The 22,266-nt window shown below is 47.5% G+C and overlaps 1 protein-coding gene across 6 annotated transcripts in view; it reads right to left on the bottom strand.

Moving 5' to 3' along the window:
• Window positions 1-22,266, bottom strand: part of LOC135240171 (WD repeat-containing protein 7) — a 163,127-nt gene that overhangs the window by 7,696 nt on the left and 133,165 nt on the right. For all 6 annotated transcript variants that reach the window (XM_064309517.1, XM_064309515.1, XM_064309516.1 and 3 more), the window contains 4 exons: window positions 19,328-19,445; window positions 18,264-18,413; window positions 17,862-17,944; window positions 17,250-17,349 (listed from right to left, as the gene is read on the bottom strand). In XM_064309517.1, coding sequence (XP_064165587.1) covers window positions 17,250-17,349; window positions 17,862-17,944; window positions 18,264-18,413; window positions 19,328-19,445 — 451 coding nt within the window. The remainder of the gene's footprint in view (window positions 1-17,249; window positions 17,350-17,861; window positions 17,945-18,263; window positions 18,414-19,327; window positions 19,446-22,266) is intronic.

Below are 22,266 nucleotides of genomic sequence, written 5' to 3'. Positions count from 1 at the left end.
GAGCTCTGTGGTTTAAGCATTACATGTAGTACACATAGAAGCCTGCATACGATACCCATATGCGTCTATAGACAAACCTACACACAATTTTGTACTCTCTGTACTACAAGACAAGTCAGTCTTCACATCCTCTCAAACTGCCTTTCTTAAGGCTATGAGCAGCAGGCCAATGACCCCACTGAATCTGCATGCAGATGCTTTGCCAGAACGTACTAACATATTGCAAGAAAAATGAAAATAAGAACTTAAACGACACTTAAACTCAGTGACTATGAATAATAGACTAATTTGGTACAGAACATTTCTATAAAAGTACAAATACAAGCTGGATTCATAAACACCCATCAAATAAGAGATCTTTCAAAATTGCTTTAAATAATTTGTTTACAACATTGGTATGAAATGTCCTCCATATTTTTAATGACATTAATGAAGAAAGACCAACAGAAAATAAACGAATCTAGATCTATGCTGCAGCTGTATTTTGATGAATCACTCAGATTATTTTGTAAAAAGTACATTTTCGGAAGGGGCTAAACACCGACTCTGGACCTACAGCTAAACTCAGACAGCCAGGCAGGCTGTATGTGAGTAATAAAGGGAGATTCTACATTATTCCCTGGCTTCATAATCAATATACCATAATCCTATAAAACAGGAAGCGGAGAGCATCAGAGATAATGCATGGTTGGACTTTTTTAATTAAAGAATTCAAGCTGTTTTTAATACCGTTCTCTTACGAGCCTCTCCGATTGGCCTCTTCAGATCCAGGCCGGTCTCTGTACGTAAACCACACAGACAGACCACTCTCTCAGCCACAAAATAAAAAACAGTGCGTCACTGTTCGTAAAGGATTTAAGTCAATGTTCTGAAAATATTATGCATTAGTGAAGGCACATTTGTGAGATTCAATACTGGCAAAATACAAACAGAAGGCTGGGATAAACAATATTTAGAGTGTGGAGAAATGGTCCGCACACTATACATAACAAAATCACCACTGACTACTCTCGACATCGGTGCTTCTGGCTCTGCATTAATATCTGCTGGAAATGTAGGCTTTTAAAATGTAATTTAGGCTTCATGCAAAAAGTACTTTGGACATGATCAGTACCTGTAACATAACCTTGTACACAGAAGTACCTGCTTTTATTTGACAAGTTCCAGAAAATTCCACAAATACCAGGAGGGTATTGGGAGAGAAAAAAAAACTGCACATTGCCCTTATTTCTCACTTGCCATTGGAAGGAACAGTACTAGAAAACTTCAGCCAAAGGTCAGTCAAAGAGTCAACATCAAAGAGTTTGTGTGAGATATACCAAAGCGCTCCCTTCTAATTCCAAAACTATGTTCCAGCTGAAGTTTTCTTTACTGCTGTGGCACTTTTTTGCAAAAATTATTAATTAATAATGAATTAAATTTGACTGAAACAGGAATGTGCGTTAAAGTCCGACAGTGGAGAAGCAGTTGCGCGAAACGGGTTTGTCCTCATCGGATTCAATTCTGCACATAGTAATAAGTGCCAAAACACACACACACACACACACGCGCACACACAAAAAATAGAAAAATAGTACATATTTCTTGTTCTGGATCCTTATAAACAGAACTGTGTCCCCTGGCCAGCACAGTGGATGTATTTGAAATGGCAGAAGGGCAAATCTGAGGGAGGGGCTTTCCCTCTAAAGGGCAGGTTTCCTCTCCTTGCCCCAGCGGCTGCTCAGCCTTAGCAGGCCAATCAGAGGGACCTTTACATCGCTTCTAAAACAAGCCTTTTACGCACACTGCTATGGGCCGCGTGAGTGCTCTCACATACCACACTACCCAACACAGCCGGACCCTCACACACTGGCCCTGAATGGAGGGAGAGAGAGGGAGACATAGACATAGACAGAGAGAGAGAGAGAGAGACATGACGGAAAGAGAGAGAGAGAGAGAGAGAGAGCCGGTCCTTGGCAGCACTGCTCAGATCTGGTATTGACAGACAGTGTGCTGAAGGGCTCATCATAGCCGCTCAGTACCTGGCCTTCACCCTCCCAGGCAGCGGGGAGAGGCGCCAGGCCGCAGTGGAGAGGGGAGGTGCAGAAACCAGCGCTGAGTAAAAGGGCATCCTGAGCGCACAGGTCACCTGCTCCCTGGGATCCGTGCTCGCCCCTACAGAGCCGCGCTGCACACACCCTCTGTTACTGTTCAGTCTCTCACACTCACCATTCAGCACGGAGTCAGCACCCGGTCAGCGAGTGAAACCATGGACACTTCTCCTTTCTGATTTGGATTTATTTACAGCATTCTGTCGTTCTAAGATAAATGTTTATAAGGGACTGCAAAGAAAAATAAAATACACAATACAAAAATACTTTAAAAAGCAACTGAATAGCAAGAAGCATGTCCCCTGACGCCAAGGTCTTCCAAACCTATCCCCCCTGCCCCACCCCCCACCAAAAAAAACCAGCTTTAAGATAAATGTACAGCGTGCACCTGTCCTCTGGGTTTATTCTTATCTGGCTGCGCGATTCTCCCATTCAATTATTCAGAGCTTCTTTACTGTGCCTCCGAGCACACAGACAAAATCTGGGCAGCAGCTGCTTCCTGAAATGTGTTGATTTTGATATACTGGAGAGGGCTGCGCCTTTTTTTGTTATCAGCAGAACGCATACAGACAACGCATCGACAAAACGCATTCAGACAGCTCGCCCCAGTCCAAACGCGCTCTCTCTCTCTCTCTCTCCTTCAGCACGGCTGCTATGCCATGAACCAGGGCTCTCCAAACTCCGGTCCGGTCCGTCCAAACTCGCAGTCTCTGCCAGTTTTTGTGATTCCCTTTCAATCGGCAGCCAATTTAGGCCTGGGAAACAAGACTCTTTAGCCAATCAATGAGTTAAATTAAGCACTTAAGTGCAGGAGAACATCAAAAACCAGCAGGCACAGCGGCCCTGCAGGATCTGAGTTTGAGACCCCTGCCATAAACGAGAAAAACAGAGTTTCACAGGAGAGAGTAACACTACGACAGTCTGACCACAAAAAAACAGCTACGGACCCTCTGTGACAAAATTAGCTCTGTAGCAAGGACCTAGCATACAACAAACAGGATGAGCCTAGAAGGCATCATAACCTCTACAGGAACAGACACAGGTACCATGCACATAGACACTCACGGTAGCTCAGAAAGGAAGCACGACTGCACCACAGATACACTCACTGTGACAAACAGGCCAATGCTATTTCACCTCAACAAACTAAATGCGTCCAAATGCTGAATATTGACATTTTATTTATGATGATGCCTCCAACACCATTCATCACAGAGAGGCATTGAAAGAATGTGCCCCTATTATAATACTGCTAGATTGACAATTCATTAATTTCAGTTCAATCAAATCAAATGAATTTTAATTTGCACAGTGCTTCTTATGGAGAACTGTCACAAAGATGCTTTACATAGTAACAGAAGAACATTTTTTTAAATTCAGTTCTATTTTTGCCTCCTTTTTTATGTGTACGTCAAGATCTATTATGCCTATCAAAAGAGAAAAGAATCACAGTATCACTGACATCACTGTGATAGAGTGTGCCTAACTATCCAGTTCCATTACCACAATCATGTGGCATTCTTCTCAAAAACAGCAGTTATGGGAGGATGAGGCTTCTCAAAGGGGCATAGCTATCACATTCCGTCCGTGACTCACTCACTTTAACCAATCACCATAATTCGCTGTGTACAGCGTCCTTTTTTTGGTGGGTTCAAACAGCACATTGCAGCTGCGCTCATTACTGAATTCACGAGAGCTTCTCCTTATTACTAGACAGGCCTGCAAATACACGATTCAATACAATCCCGCTGGAGGTGGAATTTTCATGCGATGAGATGCGCATGGGCAAGTGCAAAGGTGCCAGAGTCGAGACGAGTGTGAAAGTCTTGGTCAAACAGACTTGATTGTTCATGTTTTTTAAAAAATCAACGACAAATAAACATCCGCTACTTTTGATTGGCTGCAACGCAGAGCTCGTAATCGAGGATCGTTCAGAGGACCGCTGGGTGCGTCCAGGCCGTCGGGCCGACCCCGGTTGCCAGTTCCGCACGTTGGCGTGGGAGACGCACTCCATCACGGGCCCGTGTGCGTCAGCCCGGGCCACAAACCCACCATTTTCAAACCAGAATCCCCCTCCAGGGGGGGAGTTGGGAAGCTCTCCGTAAACAAAACCCGCTCACGTTCTGCAGCCCGACGGCTGGAGCCCGGTCCCTGTGCCTCTCTGCTCATCAGCACTGATGGATCTCACTTTCATCTCCCGCACGGGGGGGGGGGCAGAACGCCCCTCTCCCAAGACCTCAAGTGCTCAATGATGTGTATCATTAAATGAATTTGGCAACAGAACTTAATATATCTGTCAAATTAATGGCGTGTATTGTCTTGAGGTATGATCATAATTGCGTGTTTATTTCGGAACGTGATCGAATAAGCGGCCCAGATGTGGGACGGGGGGCTCCCCCGCTCGAGACGCCACGCGGCTCCCCGGAGCTCAGGGGACGACAGCAATAGGCCCTTTAACCCAATAAGCCCCCTCACCTGCCATCTTAAAAATTGCTCTTGCTCACCTAATAATGCAAGATGAAGTTAGCGGGCTCTCACTCCCCAGCTAGAAGAAAAATCCTCTCACTGCTGGTCTCTACAATTAGTCGCAATAACATTACAGCCCAAACGTTTTCATTCTGTTTGGCGAAGATCAGATCTCGCGTGAAGACAAAATGAATCTTAGGGGATCAAGAAAATGATTTCCAAAGCATCAAATTTAGTATGTAAGGAATGGTAGAAAACAATAAAATAAACACGTTTTGCCTTTGAAAATGTAGTACATGGAAAATATTATAATATTGTAGACCACCAAAATTTAAATTTTATTTGAAAATATCCCTGAATATTGTGCTCATTCATAATTTATTTCCAATCTAGCACTCATTTTGTGCTGGTTGATATGACCCGTATATAAATAAAAATGATAACTAAGACCACTGCTTGATGCGTGATGGGCAGGGACCTGGCCGAATCTGACAGGTCATCCTCGGCTGAAGTTCTGATCAATCTGTCCATCAGAAACCACTGAGCCACGAAAACCATTTAAGACCTGTCCACCAGATTTCCTGAGGAGCCAGGGGACAGGGGGGGAGAGCAGGCGAGGCTGTGCTCAGAGTCAGAGTCACCCCTCCACACAGAGAAACGCAGAGACCTACCCTCACCCTTCCATCAGCTCACCCACGTCTCAGACCAGGATCCTGCGCAAATAAACTGATTGACTGCTGGTCGCTATGGTGGATCTGGTTTCCATGGCGAAATGATCGGAGAGCATATCGACAGCGCTGAACACCGCTCCGTTTGAAGAAAAATAGGGGGCGGGGGGTATGGGTGCATCTTTCCTTGCAGGGGGTGTTCTGAATCTTCTATGGACGCGCTGTTCTTAAATCACGTCTACAGGCGAATGAAATTAAAGTGGTAAACAGGTGCGGATGGCTGTGAAGAGCAGGCATATAACGGTCTGCTAAGCACTTACCCTCACTTTCTGTTCCTGCGGCTGAGAGCGCAAGGGGGGGCGGGTGGGCGCAGGGAGACGGGACTGTGGGAGCTGCTTGCCAATTCGTAACCCGTCATCAATTATCTTTATCTCACGCTAGTATCTCATCTGGGCCCATAATCAAGATGGAGTCTTATTTTAGCCGGACGGCGGGCCTGCCCTCTATCTGCAGATCGGACTCGGCCGCTGTGCCAGCGAGCGACCGGGCAGCTGCCGGATGATCAATAATAATCATCAAACTGCGGCCGACAGGCTGTGAGGCTGGAAGTTTGCTGAAAGTGCCGCGGCTGGGACGCGGACGAAACGCGACCTTTCCCCACGTCCCCGCACGCGTGGGCCGCACGCGCCCGCACCTCACCTTAAAGTTCCCCTGCATCTAATCCCCACGAACGCTCGCGAGCGAAACCGCACAGACTGGGTTCAGAGGCGAGCCAGGAGGAGGGCGATGCAGGGCCGTTTCCTAAATATTGCTTAATTGTTTCAGAAGGATTAACCGTCTGCTAACCGTCGGCACTGCGTTTTACCTCCCGACCACCGGAGCAGAAAGACGACGGCGCGCGTGCAGCGCCGCGGAAACGCTCTGCGGCCGGCCAGTGGTTATTTCTTTGGCGGTGTAACAGCTCAAGTGGAGCGATAAATCTATCGGGCGTTTGTGAGGCGCATTATTGGCCGGGTTCTGCCGGCTGCAGTCGGAGGCCGTGGCGCGCTCCGCGTTGGCCACTGCAGTCCCAGAGAGTCGCGCTTCTATCAGCCCGAGAGCCAATTAAAATTGCCCAACGACTCAGACGGAACTATGAAAAATGGTGTCACACCTATGACTAAAGACGACAGACGAGAGCGGAGCCGAGCTGGGATTCTCCTGGATTCGATTTCCGTTTTCTGTTTTTGTTCGCAATGCGTCCGCGATAACACTCGCACACTGCAAAATATGTACATATTCAACAATCATTACTAAACAAACATTATATAAATCTCCTTAATATGAATTATTATGAACTTTCCAAACAGAAATATCCTCAAGTACACTGTTCTGTTGTCTTTGTAGGCTGTAGATCGAAGCGTGAAACGCAACATATCTAAACTAACAGATGAGTAAACAAAGCAACAACGTAACGGTGAAAGATTCATATAATGGATAAAAGACAGAATTGTTCTGACAGACAACAGCAGCAGTACTGAATAGCTGCTCCATTTGGGGGAATAATAAAAAGATGGATACCACGTTTCATTCGTTATGGGGTGTTTTGAATTATTTAGAACGTTTAAGGATGTGCTGCCTTTTAAATAATTATTTTGGGAAAAGCTGCAGGGCAGTATGATTGAAATTCAGCCTTCACTTGCCTGGACTCATGAGACATGAGCTCACATGTAAAAACACACACTAATGCGCACACACACACGCACACTCACTCACTCACTCACTCACACACACTCCCTCTCCCACACACACATTCATTCACACTCACACGCTTTACATACACTCTCGCACGCACACAAAAGAACAAATGTGAGGCAGAGCAGCAGCAGGCAGTGGGATGTGAGGGACAGCATGGTAAACAGCGGCGGAGGGGGAAACAGAGGATGTTAATAGCACCGGCGCTGCATTAGTCATCCCAAATGATGCGCGGCGCACACGTCCGCAGCGGAGGGCGGGAGAGGCCCCGCTAAAAGAACATCCAGCGTAAAGATTTAACGGATAAGAGCGGGGCAGAGCCCAGGCGAGCACTCAGGGGGCCCAATTAGGAGCCGGGCCAGCGCCTCTTTCATATCTGCTGGCTTCTTAATCAAATGTGGCAGTGCGGGGGAGCGCTTCCACACAAACCCCTCCGCCCAGCCCGCGCCAACCCCGGGCACCTGACTCCAGTGCCCGCCCAGCCCGCGCCAACCTGGGGCACCTGACTCCAGTGCCCGCCCAGCCCGCGCCAACCTGGGGCACCTGACTCCAGTGCCCGCCCAGCCCGCGCCAACCTGGGGCACCCGACTCCAGTGCCCGCCCAGCCCGCGCCAACCTGGGGCACCTCACTCCAGTGCCCGCCCAGCCCGCGCCAACGTGGGGCACCTCACTCCAGTGCCCGCCCAGCCTGCGCCAACGTGGGGCACCTGACTCCAGTGCCCGCCCAGCCCGCGCCAACGTGGGGCACCTGACTCCAGTGCCCGCAGCCTGGCGAGAAACGTGGGAGCACCTGCTACATCCCAATGTGCCGGCGCCCACTCCGCAGCGAGGCGGGAGGCCCTGAGCATCCAGCAAGTTGTAGGCGGGGCAGAGCCGAGCACCTCGGGCATTGGACGGCCAGGCCCCTCAATCTGCTGCATCCAAGCTCGGGGGCCTGCCCACAAACCACCCCAGCCCCCGCCAACGTGCGGGCATCTGACTCCAGTGCCCACCCAGCCCGCCCAACCTGGGCACCTGACTCCAAGCTTCAACCATCCCAGCCCGTGCCAACTCGGGCACCTGACTCCAGTGCCCGCCCAGCCTGCACCAACGTGGGGCACCTGACTCCAGTACCCACCCAGACTGTGCCAACCTGGGGCACCTGACTCCAGTGCCCACCCAGCCTGCACCAACCATGGGCACCTGACATGGGCTGGCACTGCGGGCAAATTTAAAGGCAAATTCTCAAGGACATACCAAAAAGTCTAAAGGGGGGCCGTGAGGATAGCGTCTAGCGGCGTAGCACGATGCTACACAAACGCAGGGGAGCCTGCACACATCTACACGCGTGCACGCCCGGGAGCAGCAGCGAGCACGGCCATGGCTGGGGCCGGATGAGAGCAGGGCCTGCTCTTCATTAGTAAATGCAGTTAGGTGTTAAAGGAGATTGCTGTCGTCCAGCTGACGCGGCGCACTTCACGGGCTCTGATCAAAGCGGCGGCAGATGGCCGCGCAGGCTGCCCCGTCTCCCGTGCTGCGGGGTTTAGGAGCGCCCCCGGGGAGCGGGACACACCTCCGCGTGCACCGCGCAGGATGGGGCTGCGGGGGGCGCTCTCTCTCACGCGCTCGCACACACACAGGAGCGCGCACGAACACGCACAAACGCATGCACGAACACACACACGCAGGCGCACACAGGAATACGCACAAATACGCACAAATGCACGCTCGCTCGCACGCACAAGCAGTGAACCTGCTCCCGCACAGAGCAACATCCGACCCACGGAGCACCTTACAGGCCTGCGCAGCATCCAAACGCCACACACGCGCAACATATAACCGCACAGCTGGGAAAAGACCTGCGGGAGCAGCAGACACAGACGCAGGGCTCAAACTCAGACAGAAACAGACCGCGACTCTGGATCGCATCCCGCAGTTAAAAAAAAACACCCGTACGCCGGCTGGTGTTGCGATCGTTGCAGAAGCTTCCTGTCCTTTGGTTTTCTCTGCTGGAAGAGCGCTCGGTCTCACTCCAGTGAACGCTGCACCTCGCTGGAGCCAGCAAGCTAAAGATTCTACACAAATCAATGAGGGACACAATGCAGCGAACACCACGGGATGAGAGGGAAACGTTTCCTTTTTTAAACCCCGTGGCAGTGATGTCTGCCAAATCACTAAAACAGCAGCCAATCAGGACTTTATGGACCAATCTGATCATTTGCCATTAAATCACATCTGTACTTGAAATACAGCACTTTGGGGATCCCTTGCACGATTTTCGCTTTGCACATTTTCTTTTTGTTCATTCCAATTATATTGGCATTTAAATATTGTGCCGTTATTGTTTATAAAATAATCCTTCACATTTATAGACAGTCTGATATAACTGTATTCAAAATGAATGTATTTTGAGTAATGCCCAGTAGGACAACACACAGCTGTGTGTTAGAGACAGCAGAAGAGAGCAAGGTGATGGAGTTGCATTCTTCCCAATCCTGAGGATCATAATTAAACAGGCTCTGTAAGGTGGACAGCGGCTTGTTGGAAGGCACATGGTCAATATATGGAGCGCAAGATTAGAATTGCAAATCTCTGCATGAAAAACATTCCAGCATCATATTTCCATCTGAATTGCATTTCTTCAGGTAAAAGAAGGGGGCCCATCAAATGCTTTTTTTAAAATCCTCAGCTACTATAGTACTGAAACAAACACTTACAAACACTATGAATTACTGAACTGAGCCACAGTGGTCTGATCATCATATAACCTCATTAAGCACTAAAAATCTGAATTAATTTTTGCATCTTGTAAGCTAAACTGGGATATAAACTGTGTACTTATTAGTGTACAGAAGGGAATCACGCACACAAGAATGCATAAGCGCACATACTCACACACACACATGTACACATGCACGCATGCATTCACACACTCATACACACACGTACGCACGAACCAGCACACGCGTACGTACTCACACACTCACACACATGCATGCACTCAAATTCAAATTCCATTATTTAATTTCATATTTCAATAATAACCTGATTCAAGAGACATGCATTTGCTCTGTTGACAAAACTGTTTCCCACATTCAAATGTGTTAAATGTACTGTGATAAAAGTCATTTATTTCCAAAAGACAGCACAGCAAATTAGCGTGCAAAAAAATCAAGACTGGCTGTTTTTTCAACTGGTTGTTATGCTCAAAAAGACGGGCCCTTCTCCCCCCATCGGTTTTTAATTTTCGGGAGACGCGCGGGGGAAAGAGGCGGCGGCCGCGGCCGAGGCGGCGCGCGTTATCCTGTGTTTTATTATGATTGTCATGGCGACGGGGTGAAAAATGGAGAGCCACAGGCAGTAGCTGCAACCGAGTCAATAATGCTCACAGAGACATTGTGTAGCTTATCAACAGCAGAACCCCTGCCTCGCGTCTCACCACCACCAGCTGAAGGGCGAATCAATACGGCCAAGGAAAGGACACTGACCCCGCTCCCTTTCCCACAATACACCATCAATATTACAAAAAAGGACCCAAAAATGTCACCTTTTTATTTCATCCCCAGCTATCTGCTGGGCACTGGCAACTCCTTTCAAAGGAACCCGAGAAAAGAGGGGATTTGTTTTATCCCCCCGGGTAATTTTATTTCCCCCCAAAAGCTCTGTTTTGTGAGGGGCAAAGATTTCAGGCGATACGCAGCCCTTGGTAACAGATTTAGACGGACGAGGCGTCTTATGCGGCAGCGAGCCTAAACACGATGACCTCATTTCCAAGCACAACATGGAAAAGGGGGCGAGAAAGTTTGCTGCCCCGGTCGTATCCCTTTGAAATCTATCAGCTGTGAAAACTGATGTGCTTAAAATGTAATCACTGAACACAATGGTTACGAGGCGATCGGGGGGGGGACGCAGATTTCGAGGGGATACATCGCTGAAGGATTACAGAGTGGTGTGTGTGTGTGTGTGCTATGTCCAATAAAACATCATTCCAGCACAGCATGCCTTTGTTTTTCCAGGTAAAAGCTTTGTTTACTTTGAATTCTCACTTTGCGTAGCCTTAAATAATAGCTCGGTGGCTAAGGGGCAGAGAGCGGGAGAAAGGGAGGAGAGGGAGAGCGGAGGTCTGTTTGAGAGGGTAATAGATTTTGCACAGTGGTTGGGCTCTGACTGCTGTTCTGTATCCCCCTATCTAAAATTAATAACTGAAATCAAATCAGGCAATCAGCACACATGAGCAGGGGATTATATAAGGGCATGGAAACCAAAATTGCATTGCATAATTCATTGTCATGACACACACACTATTTATGGATCTACAGGCAGAACGGAAGACAGACACGCACACACGCACACAGAGTAATGGCGTGTGCACTCATGCACTTCCATACGCATGGCTCACAAAAACACAAAAATTCTACAAACAAAAATACTAAATAAATAGATATAGATACACAGTCACAAACACACACACACACATAAACACGTGCTTGCGCGTGCACACACAAATAAAAAATAAAAAACATACTAGCACATGCGCGCGTGCATACACACACACACACACACACACACACACAAATAAACAGAATAAATAGCAATTCTGACAGCCAAAACATCTGAGTACTCCCAATACTGCACAAAGAAATAGTATACATTTTACACATAATGCTTTTCCAACAAATGCAATGATCTCATCTATTAATGATCACATTCATGTATTATGTAAAAAATAAGCTCCCAGAAATGCAATACTGCATCATATTTCAGCTGAGGGCAGACAGCGAGAGAGTGGTCCACAAATTTGAGGTGATGGCTATAAAGGGATTCACCAGAAAATGAACCTATCCATTTTAACTATAGTGTCCATTACTAAGGAGTTCATGGCAACTAAGACAGCCACTATTTTTCTAGGAGGAGGATGTTGTGTTAGAAAACTATTTCAGGAGTCCATTTAAAACCAAGGGCAACAACAAGGTATGTTCAGTAATTAGCGTTAAGTGTCGAGAGGCACAGATGGATAGAAGATATCAAGGCTACGTTTAGTGTAATGACAGCAGCGAGGGTATTAATTTCAGTAGAGGTGGTTTATAAGAGAGGGTTATTGCATAGTTGAAATCTAGCTTGATAGAGGGACAGGGAAGAGTCAAAAGTAGTGTGGTACAAAGTGATCGGGAAGGACAAAAGCATTAAAAGGGGGGTGGGGGGTGCACAGTAGCTTTTTGGGTTTGAGAAAATCTAAATGTCAAAGAAATTTCAGGGATTGACTCTCTAAATGCTTTACTCTATGGCAGTGAAGCCACTGGGGACAAATGATCATTGAGCAGTCAGTTCTGATGCATTCGGTCAAGGTCCCGTCCTAGAATTCTAACTGGAGTCAAAGCGACTTTAATAAGTCAAGAGAATGTACTTCAAAAGTAATACAGACTGGGTACAGTGTCTACATAATAAAGCTGCTCATGGAAAGTGGAGCAAAGTCAAAGGGGTTATTCTTCATGGCAGTGTAAATTAGCTCAGAAATTAAGAGAAATAAGCCAAAGAGTGGTGTCCACAGTGGAGGAATACATCTTCATAGGAGAGTTCGAAACAACAGAAGAGAATTCATGAAGTGTATTCTTTTTTAAAACACAGTCTGGGGAGAAACAGGGTAGAAAGTCATAACACGAGTGCTAAGAGTAAAAAGGAATAAGGAAGTTAAAAGAATCTTTGAAATGCTGATTTCCCAAGATGCAAAAAGAAATCTCAAACAGTTTTTCTCTATTGTAGCAGAAAGGTTAAGAGAGGTTTTGGACTTTAGACTTTGGATTAATTTGATAAAAACCATTTCATAAAATGCCACAAGAGACTCATTGCTAAAAGCAGTGGAAATGAAGAAATTAAGCATAGTTATTTCAGAGAGGGCTTTAAATTGTCTACCAGGTGGAACAGGAAAGGCAACGGAAGGATGGATCATGCCTTAGTATGGGGCTGAAGGAAGAGCAGCTTGGTGGATGAGTGCTAGGACATGATCTTGACAGAGATGTTCGTAGCAAAATAGTTTTAGAATTACTTTTTTGAGTTTAGAATAGAATTACTATGTTTGATGATGCAAAACGTTTGTGTTTTGCATTTTGAATTCAACAATGGTATCTAGACAGCAGTGCACAAACGGTAATCCGGGAGCCAATATATCACTAAATATGCACCGATATCAGGAAGCATTTCTACACAAGGAGCCGTAAATAGGTGGATGAGGCTGACAGGTCATGTGGAAGGGGAACAGATCCTCAAGGTATTCAAGACCAGGATGGACACAGTGCTAGATACTCTAGTCTGCAGTAAATGACAGGCCTAGATTGGCTGAACAGCCTGATTGCATCATTATGTATACTTATGGGATTGTGCTCAATGAACATTTATGTCATTCAGCACAGAAAATAAACAGTTGAAAAGAAAATCGCAAAATCTGATGAAAGGTGTTTCGCTCAGATAGCTCAAAAACTTGCTAAAGTCTCAATTTCATAAGATTTCAGGTATAATCTTTTTAGTGTCAGCAACGTGAAGTCAAAAGAACATGCACAAAACACTGATCCCAGGGGTGCGTGAATTAATAAAATACAACTATCTGGCAACATCTACAAATATCTCACCAACTATTAATACATTATGGTAATCAGTGTAGCGTTAATGGTAGCACTTACACAAGGGCTCAGGCTTACATTATTTTCAAGGACAAATGCTAGATGCTCTGAAAATTCAGATTTAATTTCCATTTGTATGTCAGTTATGCTAAGTAAAATGCACAGACAAACCCTCTATCTTTGGCTGTTAATGTGAGAAATATGAAGCCATCTGTGCCTAGAGCAGAACGGGACATTTCAGTCTGTAAGGTGTGCAGGTGCTGGATCCTAAAAAAAACTGAAATCCCTATAGCTGAGAGTGGCTTGTACTGAGGACAAGGTCATATTCCTTCCATTCCTCCTTCACACAAGCACGTTCTAAGCTTTGCTGTGTAGCCCCAGCTCTCAATACAATCACATAAGACTATTCTCTTTAAAGTACTGTGAACATTTGAAAGGGAATGCCTAAAACAGGCTTTTAAGCTAAGATGAAGAAATGCAGCCAATGGTACTAAAATAATTACCTCAAAACACAGCCACGTACAGCAGAAGTTACCTATTTTTAATGGTGTACCTGCACCCACCTATACCAATATATCACCCCCAGTGTATACACAGATACAGTATCTTTACATAGCGCTGCAGCAGGAAACTAACTTTAGTAACATTATTACAAAGAAGGTGTGCTCTATGGGCACTGCAAACAGAGAGGCTTAAGTCTGATGCGCAAGTGTGAGCTACTATGGCTAACAAGCTATGCAGAACCACGTGTCAGCACCCAGGATACTGTTGAAAACAATTACAAATAAATCAATGATTTTACGAATGTATGGACCGCATGTTTCATAATTCATTCCAAGTAGCCTGTGAAGACCCTCCATGCTCCTCGGGACGCATATTATAATTCAACAACAGACAAAAATGTATCCCAAACAGTTCATAACAGCTACTGAGCTCTGCCATTACATCACTCAGATATAACTATACTTATGAATAAACCTGAATATCTGTAATTTTTTTTTAGCCATTTTCACTGCTCGTAAATATTAATATAATATTAATATCAATAGTAAAATATTAGGGAGACAACAAAGAACCATGAAACAAACTGAGGAACAAACTGTCAAGAGGCAAGATGGTGCTTCTTTGACATCCCAGGAAACAGCAGTTCGAGATCTAGCCATCAGGAAGAACACAAGGACGGCACTCAACAGCTTTGTGCTAACATCTGTTTGCCTCGTCAATGACACACCACACCTCCATTTTAAAGTTTAATTTCATTTTTAGAATTAGTGTTGTCCAAAATGTATTTTAGTGTTAAGTGCTTTAGTTCTATGCAATTTATGTATGAAAGTTCTGACTACAATTTCTTTAATGTAACTCTTCATTTCTAACTTGTAATGATAGTAATGCAATTTAGTCATTTTATTTCATAATGCAATTTGTGTAAAATGTTTATTTAATTTCTTACATGCCGCCTACTTTACCTAAGTTCTCTCTGGGAAAAATTAAGTTACTCTATTCTATTCTATTCTCGTATTTGATTTGTATAAATATATATATCCTGCATATTTGTACATAATAAAACATCTCTTCCTTAATGATGTGTCATTTTAGGACAGTGGGGAAAAATGAAAAATCGCAGTAAGAATATTTGTAAGAGGGTGAACCCAAAAATCAGTTCCACCATTATGCATCATCAGTGACTCAAAGATTTGGCGTTTTGCTGAAGGGTGTGAGCTCTGTTCATATAGCCAATGGTAGCCTGTCCCATTATGGGGCTCATTCTACCATCGCTATGTCATACCCTCAGAGACACAATTCTGTCATCGCAGGGAAGATGCATGAGGAATTTACCACAGTAAGCAGGGACTCTATTGGTCTCAAAATGACATAGTTCAATGTAAAGAAGAAAAGCCAAGACACATAAACCCAACTAAAGTAGGACCTCTTACTCATTTATAGAGCAGCTAAATAATTCATTTACCAGCACATGAAAAGCAAAGTACCTTTTGAATACACCAAGTATAATAGACCAGCGAAGGCCTTGGAAGAGACAAACTTAAGCCAATGACACCACCTGTCAGCAGGCTCGAGAGCAGGAGAGACTAGGGGCTGTGCACACAGCTGATGTGTATATGCCTTAGCAGTGAATAATATTCAGAGTTCTCACATCCTCATCATTGGCTCCATCCCACAAAGGGCAGGCCTGTACCAGCAGCATCCCCAGAAAGTCTCATACAGCTGGGCCTGCATAGAACTGGGTAGGGTAGGACAGAACTACCTACAGGTTGGCATTCTCAATCGGGGTTTGGTGGTTCTGCCGAGATAAATGCCTGGGCTAGGAGGACACTATTCAGGTGGCCGGGGCCCACCCCGGCCCAGCTGTTGCTACGCGGTCAGTCTGTGAATGCGCACACCAGTCGACTCACTCTGAGAATTTGGATTTCCGGACATAGAAAATAAATTATGCTAAAAATAAATAATGGATAATGCAGGAATGTTCTTTAGGCTACATTATTTGGTGGGTGTTTTGGAAAGGTGAGCAACCCGTTACTGCACAGGAAGGTGTGGCGCCTTTGTATAAATGTACTGTGAAGCACCTGTGAAGCACAATCATGGCGCGGTGAAGCGGGTACAAACACACACAGCACACACGCCTGGTGCAGTGGGAGAGAAGTGAATTTACCCCGACAACACCGACCCTTCTGAAAATGCTCAGAGAAATCAAGAGTGCCCTTCAAGCACGTCCTTGAAAGCACCGCAGTGCTGGAGTCCCAGGCTGCCCCTCAGAGGTTACAGAGCGGGGGGGTGGGGGGGGAGACGGCTGGGGCTGAAATCACTGCAATTTGCTCCACTCATCGGACCTGAAAGACCGGAGAACATCCTGACAGAGGCGGTCGGAGACGAGCCGGCGAAAGCGTGTTTAGAGCCAGCGAGGCTAAGTTAGCGCCGATCAATACCGCCGACGTTTTCTCAGAAGGCCGTGTTCGCAGATACCCATCTCCAGACGGAGAGGACCACACGACATCGCCGCTCAGCACCTGCGATTCCAGCCGGCCGCCCCGTCCTCCCCGTCTCACGCTCCCCGCCCTTCAGGCGTTAATCCTCCTATCGCTGCCGACGGCCGTGCCGGGGCGACTCGGCCCGGAGGGACGTCCCTCCCTTCAGGTGCACTGGGTGAGAGGGGCCCCTGTGCTAAGGACCCCCTCCTGGCCTTATTGACTCCCACTGACTCCCTCTTGCAGATTACCACGGGTCACCCGCCTCATCACACTGGCTCTTATAGGGGGTAGTGGGAATGACCAGCCCTTTGCCACACTGGCTCTTATAGGGGGTAGTGGGAATGACCAGCCCTTTGCCACACTGGCTCTTATAGGGGGTAGTGGGAATGACCAGCCCTTTGCCACACTGGCTCTTATAGGGGGTAGTGGGAATGACCAGCCCTTTGCCACACTGGCTCTTATAGGGGGTAGTGGGAATGACCAGCCCTTTGCCGCACTGGCTCTTATAGGGGGTAGTGGGAATGACTAGCCCTTTGCCGCACTGGCTCTTATAGGGGGTAGTGGAAATGACCAGCCCTGCTCCACACTGGCTCTTATAGGGGGTAGTGGGAATGACCAGCCCTGCTCCACACTGGCTCTTATAGGGGGTAGTGGGAATGACCAGCCCAGCTCCTCACTGGCTCTTATAGGGGGTAGCAGCAGGTTGGGACCTACCTGGCACTTCCCAGTACGGACATCGTAGAGAGCAACCGATCCCTGGCGCGCCCCCACAGCAATCCTATGACTGCGGTCACAGTAGCTCACCATGTAGAACCTGCACCCAGAGCAAAGAGATACAACAATACAACATGGACATCTAGTACAGAGGAGAATACAGTGCAGCTGTATAGGAAGACAGACTGGCCAGTATGGGACTGAACACTGACACTCAAACAAAGATGACAGGAAGCACTGAGACTTGCTGGTGGCAGCTAACTACTGAGACTCACCTGCAGATGGTGAGGAAGCTCTGAGACTCACCTGCAGATGGTGAGGAAGCTCTGAGACTCACCTGCAGATGGCAGGAAGCTCTGAGACTCACCTGCAGATGGCAGGAAGCTCTGAGCCTCACCTGCAGATGGTGAAGAAGCCCTGAGACTCACCTGCAGATGGCAGGAAGCTCTGAGACTCACCTGCAGATGGCGGGGAAGCTCTGAGACTCACCTGCAGATGGCGGGGAAGCTCTGAGACTCACCTGCAGATGGCGGGGAAGCTCTGAGACTCACCTGCAGATGGCAGGAAGCTCTGAGCCTCACCTGCAGATGGTGAAGAAGCCCTGAGACTCACCTGCAGATGGCGGGGAAGCATTCCTGCAGGCCTTTCTTCTTCACCAGAGATCCCTCCATGCAGTACATGATGATGTCCATCACCTGAGGGCGGAAAGAGCAGTAGACGAATGAGTCCTCAATAAATCAATGCTTCTCTAAGGTTCTCTAAGACACGCTAATAAGAATCTGAAAATGAAACCAGCAAAAGCATTGGGCAGATGAACTAAAATACACCCCAGGCTGTATCCTACAGCACAAGTCTGATTTTAGACAGGATCAAGGATGGATGGATCAAACCAAGCGTTTTTCCAGAGCCTGATTTTGTGAGAAAGGAACCCTACTGTCGGTGCCCACGAGGATAAGAAGGCCCAAGCTCGCCTCGCTCCACAGTGGCCAGCGCTGGGAGCACGGCCTCTCTCACCTCCACCAGCAGATCCACCACGTCGCCGGGCATCTTCTCGATGAGGATCTCGATGACGCGCAGGATCTCGGCCTTGGCTCGGGCCAGCGTGGTGGTGTGCACGTTCTGCTGGGACTGTGTGTTAGCCTGCAGGGCTGTGTGTCTGTGCACCTGTGGAAACGGAGAGGATCAGGACTGCACCATGCAGGGCAGGTCATATGATAATCTGACCATGTCCACACAACCTTCATCCCACCGGGAGGGCCACGCAAGAACACACTCCTCCTTTACAGGAACAGAGTAAACTCCCATGAAAGGAGTGAATGATTTGTGAAGGTGATTATTTGGAGATAGGGAATGATGAGGTGGAGGGATTCTGAGGGCCGTATCAGGGGTTTGGGCCGGGCTATGAGGATTCCCTTCCTTAAGTACCATGGGATCCCTCAAACTAACGTGACTTAAGACCACAGAGTCTCATCTGAAAGGTGACACATCCCATAGCACAGTATCCATCACTGCACATGCAGTATTGGATTCACAGCACTAATAGGAAACAGCACCCCTTACAGGCTACTGTCTAACCAAGTGTTCAGCTTCAGCTGTCCAAACAAAATGGCTATCAGGTGGTATGGCTGGTGGTAGTGAAAAATATAAGTGTGGGGGAAAAAATCCATATTTCCACCTTGAAAACATTCTTATACTGCCGATCTTAGTTTCAAGGCCAAACCATGCATAACATTGATTTTTTTTTCCCCCAACATGTAATGGATTTCAGAATCCCTATTTGAACAGGCACACTTGATAAAGTGGGATGTGGGTATTCATCAGGCGTAATGAATGGGCATATGTACACGGATAAAGAGAGAACACTCAGCGGCCAGCTCTTTCTTCCCCGTAAGCCTGCTTGACTCCGGCGGACCTCATGGGTCTGCCATCAAACAGAGCCTGGGGCCCCAGTGCGAAGGGGACGGGGGGGGTGGGGGGAGGGGACACGGCGGGAGAAGAGCGCCAAGTCACAAAGAGGGCGTTCCTCTCAGGCTCTTTTTTTGGGGGGGGGGGGAGGGGAGGAGCGTGGGGTCTCTCACCTCCCTGGCGATGGTCGTTATGAAGGCCGGTGGTCTGGCCGTGGCGATGAGCGAGAGAGCGTGCCGGGCAGAGCGTGCCGAGTCCGCGGCGGGGTTGAGGGGCAGCCCCATTGTGATGCTAACCAGGCAGAGGACAAAGGGAGGGGAAATCAAAAGGCCGGAGCGTCAGAAATATAGAGTGAAAAGATTAGACACAGCTTATAATGTCAGTTCAAGGTCAATGGGATCACCGAGACGCTGCCTGTATAATGGACTCCCGACAATGCTCCATAATTAGGGGCCTGGGTGTTCCAGTGTCAACAACACGGGCCCGACAATTAAGCGTGGAAATTGAAAAATAGTTTGTGCATCTGTCGCGAATGTAAAGGGGCCCTTGTTAACAAATTACCCGCCGCCCGCGTGAATATGTATCAGCTGTGGTGCGGTCATGCGGCCCGGCCTGGAAGTCGCCGGGGGTTTCTGTGATGGGGGAACAAATGCTCTTTTGACACGCTGCCAAACCAATCGCGAGCGGGAGAGCTGCCCCACGGCTACTGTAAAAAAAAAAAAAAAAAGCACCCAGCCGCTCTCAAGGTCAGTCAGAGCCGGGCGGATACCTGCGAGCCACATCAGAAACAGCCCTGACCCGCCCGCACTGCCAGAGGTACACACAGCCACACTCTCCTAATCCGCGTCACTCATCGCCTCGGCTGAGAGGTTATTCATGGAAGAGATATGAAACCATACCAGCATTAAGTCCCACTTTAATGACTACACACAGTATGCCGCAAAACACACACACATCGGTAAAACACATGCATTAAGAACATATCAATAAAACATACACTTATGAAAAAAAGACTATTCCAACTCTTCGATCATTTATATCAACTAATATTATTAAATACACAAACTGATACGTGACTTAAAAGAATCACAAAGCTATTACTTGTTTTCCAGGCCATTTTCGCCCCAAAATTCTGCTTTGCAAGTCTTTGCTCTTTAATGGTTTTTTTTTTACCCATTTATTATTTTTGGTATTGCCCTTTATTTGGATCACAGTCAGTTTAAAAGGCGTTTGCACGGGGAGAAATATAAGAAAGGCAACGGAAGGAGGACCAGAGCAATGACAGGCGCACGGAGACCCTTCCCTGCAGCAGCCCAGTATCAGCCTCCTTCATCTGCCGGCGGCTTTGATTTCCATCAGGCCAGATTGATAAGGCATATCTGGCCCGGTTACCTGCATGCAGAGCGCGGGCCCCAGCCGGCACGCTTTAAAATAAAACTGCGCCCCGGAGAGCGGACGGGCCAGAGCCAGCCGCTAATTTCTGCTCTTATCGTCCAGCGGTGTCCTGCTTTTATTATTATTATTTTTAAGGTTGTTTAACAAAGTATTTATAGCTTTGGATAATAGGGAAGGCTGCAGGCACAGAGATTCTGAGTTGAGTTATTGATTGTGTGTGTGTGTGTGTGAGAGAGTGGGGAGAGACAGAGACAGAGAGGAGAGAAGGAGAGAGAGAGAGGGAGACAGAGACAGATAGAGAGGGGGGACAGAGAGAGGGAAAAAATCTATTATCGTGATTGCGTGCTTTGCTTTTTTCCATCGCTGCGATGCAGAGGACGGGCGTGCAGTCACGTCTCCACGGCGACTCCCCGGCGATATCGGGGTGCTCCTCGGGGAGCCGGGCGGCACAGCCTCGCACCCCTAAAAAGTGACGTGTGTGCCGGGGCAGGGAGAATAGGGGCCGAGCAGAGTGGATGAGGGCAGGGGGGCCGGGCAGAGGCGGGGAGTAGTGAGATAGGCCCCATTGTCTCGGGGCCCCGCGGGCCCCGGGGCCCGGCTCACCTGCTGCTGCCCAGCAGCCCTCCCTCTCTCCGCGCTCAAAGCGGGGCGCGGGGGGCGCGCAGGGGGCAGCCTGGGCGGGCCCCTCCTTTGTGCTGAGCAGAATGGGCCTCCGGGCAAAAGCATCCCTGCGCGAAATCAACCTGAAGCCTGTCCCTTTCACCTTCCCCTGGAACTGCACTGCGTCCACCCGCGGCTAGCAGCAAACCGCTAACAGAGCTGACAAAGGCTCAGGCCACCATATGCACCTGTACAGTACTATAAATACCATACCGATGCGTAACTGTGACTAAGTGCAATATAAAACGCACCCTCACTAAATCTGAATATGTAATAAAAGGGCAGAATGTGCATGGATGTGCAAAAAAAATCATATTGCAATATTTCTATAATGTAAGGATGATTATGAAATATCTTGAGATGTTTAATTGCCTCAGCACTATTTCACGTGATACAAACATTGATGTTAAACCCTAAACATTCAGAGGAAAAATGTTTGAAAAGCACAAATAAGCAAAACAGCTGAATTAGCAGAACAGCCGATCAGTTTAGTGTGAGGTACACCACACACATTAACAGCAATGCTACTTGGATTTCATTTGCATGCCATGCATTTATTGTATTGATATTGTAGGATATCTTTGCAATTACAATACGCATAAAATTAAACCACTAAAAATATTTTTTAAATGAATAAAGTATTGCCCACCCATGTCGCAGAAAGGAATTTCTCAGGATGGAAAAAGTAGCGGCAAAAGAGAAACAAAAAGAGAGAAAGAAAGAGAAAGTGAGAGAGCGCGAGAGAAAGGTTGCAACCCAACGAGAAGAGTGTGCCTACCAATCTATGATAACACGGATGCCACTGAATTTGTTGTATTGACCTGAAGAAGAATCGGTTGTTCTTCACACTCTGATCTCCACAGAGAGTTCCTCATTTATGCTTCCTGGTAAGCGACAGGCCCCGCCCCATCAGAAACCCAGAGAGAATGGATTTCACCCCCAGAGCTCTGAACCTTTCAGCATGCACCAGTACTCATACCATGAACAAAACCAGCACATCTCAAACTCCCACTCTCTACCATCTTCAGTCTTATATACACACCAAAATACACAAACA

The sequence above is a fragment of the Anguilla rostrata genome, chromosome 14 (assembly GCF_018555375.3).
Source record: "Anguilla rostrata isolate EN2019 chromosome 14, ASM1855537v3, whole genome shotgun sequence".
In the NCBI taxonomy this organism is placed as follows: Eukaryota; Metazoa; Chordata; class Actinopteri; order Anguilliformes; family Anguillidae; genus Anguilla; species Anguilla rostrata.
The sequence above is the reverse complement of the archived record's forward strand: the minus strand, read 5'-3'. Positions and strand labels throughout refer to the sequence as shown.